This window comes from Calliphora vicina, chromosome 2 (assembly GCF_958450345.1).
Source record: "Calliphora vicina chromosome 2, idCalVici1.1, whole genome shotgun sequence".
NCBI lineage: Eukaryota > Metazoa > Arthropoda > Insecta > Diptera > Calliphoridae > Calliphora > Calliphora vicina.
In genome coordinates this window covers 27,366,097-27,368,099 of record NC_088781.1, presented here as the reverse complement: position 1 = coordinate 27,368,099, position 2,003 = coordinate 27,366,097, and the positions used below count along the sequence as shown (strand labels likewise).

Genomic DNA, 2,003 nt, shown 5'->3' with positions numbered 1-2,003 from the left:
TCAATTTCTGAGTCGATTAAACGATGTCCGTCCGTCCGTCTGGCTGTCCATGTAAACCTTGTGCGCAGAATACAGGTCGCAATTTTGAAGATATTTCGATAAAATTTGGTACATATAATTTTTTCGGCCCAGGGACGAAGCCTATTGAAACTAGCTGAAATCGGTATATTATTTCACCTAGGCCCCATAAAAATGTCCTCTCGAAATTAGACTTTATCGGTCATAAATGTTTAATTTATATATGTATTTACACAAATTTCGCTCCACATAAGTTTTATATATATAAAATTCATGTCACCAAATTTTGTTACGATCGTTCCATAATTAGTCATAGCTCCCATATAGACCCGCTTCCGAAAATCACTTTAACGTGCTTAAATCACTTAAAAATTTTGGTATACACACAAAATTCAACATGGTTAACTTTGATATAGACATGAATCCCACAACCTAATTTCATGGTGATCGGTCCATAATTGGTCATAGCCCCCATATAAGGCCCACTTCCGAAAATCACTCAAAAATATAAATTATTGAAATTTTAAAAGAAAAATGTTTTTGCTCTTTTACTTAGTGTAGGGTATTATATGGTCGGGCTTGACCGACCATACTTTCTTAATTGTTTATATATGAAGTTTGACATTCTAAACAACTCTCTCATTGATGAGAATGTCAAACTTCATATATGAAAAATTAATAAATTAAATCGGATTTGCCTGAATTCGCCACTACCTGATATAAATTCGTCTTGCTCCATACATACAAAATTAATGAACTTTCTTAAATTCGCCTTTGCAGTTACCTGCATTTATATTCAAAATTTGCAATTATTTCCACATACATATGTATTTGTTATTAAAGTAAGCTGTCCTTGTTTCCCAGATTATCATAAAAAAGATTTTTGCCTGCAAGAACAATTAAAAACCATACATTTTCAAATAGCATTACAAAGTTATTAATATATTGTAATTACCGGATTTGTCGAAAGAAATTAATGCGTTTTCTCGCTTCACTCGGTTGAGAGAAATGACCATCCATAAATTTCCCAGGAGCCCATGGAAGCATTTGAAAAACATTTACCGGACGACGATTAAATAGTGGATCCAAATTATCATCTAATACAGGTTTTGGCGGACACAAGGGAGCATAGGGTGCATAATAATCACAACGATAAGTAGTTGATTTAAAAGATTTTTCCTGATTTTCATGATTAACATTAGGTTTATTATTTTCCAAGCTAGAACTACGATAAATGTTTTAATGATTTTTAGTGGTTACTAAGCCAAGGCCATGGAAAACTTACTTTTTGGAATTGTACACATTGAAATTTACTTGCTTACGTCCCATTTTTTTACAGCTGTTGTTTACTTGTCGACCACTTTGCAGGTCTTCATGAGTCACTGATATGGGCGTTGGTAATGAGGGATGAGTATAAAACCAATCTGCATTTAAATTCATTTTGTTAGGTTCTTACGGGATTTTTTAATTTGGTTGCAATTAAAAAAAGAGCATTAACAAAGTTTTATTCAATTTAATATAGACAATTTATTTTTTATTTAAATTCAAATAAATTTTATTTGGTCTTGTCAAGAACATTTTTTACACAAGCTCCCTCTGCTGTTATTAGCCCATGAACATTGTAGAATTTATGACAGTTTGGATTTAGTGAAGACACAAACACCATGTACCGGTATAAACGAAGATTTGGCAGCACTTTTTGTACAGTATTGGCAAACAAAAATAAGGTGAAATTATTATTATAAACGGTCTTTCATTAAATTAATATCTTTATGAGCCTTATTTTCTAAATCCCGAAGTCAAGCGGTTACTGCGTAACTCAATCCGAAACAGAAGTGTTCGAAATTGTGTGCTAAATTCATTGTAATTCGAAACAATATCCTTTCGAAAAGAATTAGGGAGTAATCCCTAGGATTTATTCAAATTTTAAGCTTTTATTTCGATTGGCCATTGCTAAGACCTTTTCCCATTAAAATTATTTTCTT

The 2,003-nt window shown here is 32.2% G+C and overlaps 1 protein-coding gene across 1 annotated transcript; it reads right to left on the bottom strand.

Annotated features, from left to right (window-relative positions):
- Positions 1 to 786: 786 nt before the first annotated feature.
- Positions 787 to 1,485, bottom strand: LOC135950319 (uncharacterized). The gene is made up of 3 exons (XM_065499859.1): positions 1,304 to 1,485; positions 974 to 1,243; positions 787 to 905 (listed from the first exon to the last, which is right to left on the bottom strand). The coding sequence occupies exons 1-3, from the start codon at positions 1,456 to 1,458 to the stop codon at positions 887 to 889; spliced, it is 444 nt and encodes a 147-aa protein (XP_065355931.1). The 5' UTR covers positions 1,459 to 1,485; the 3' UTR covers positions 787 to 886.
- Positions 1,486 to 2,003: the final 518 nt, after the last annotated feature.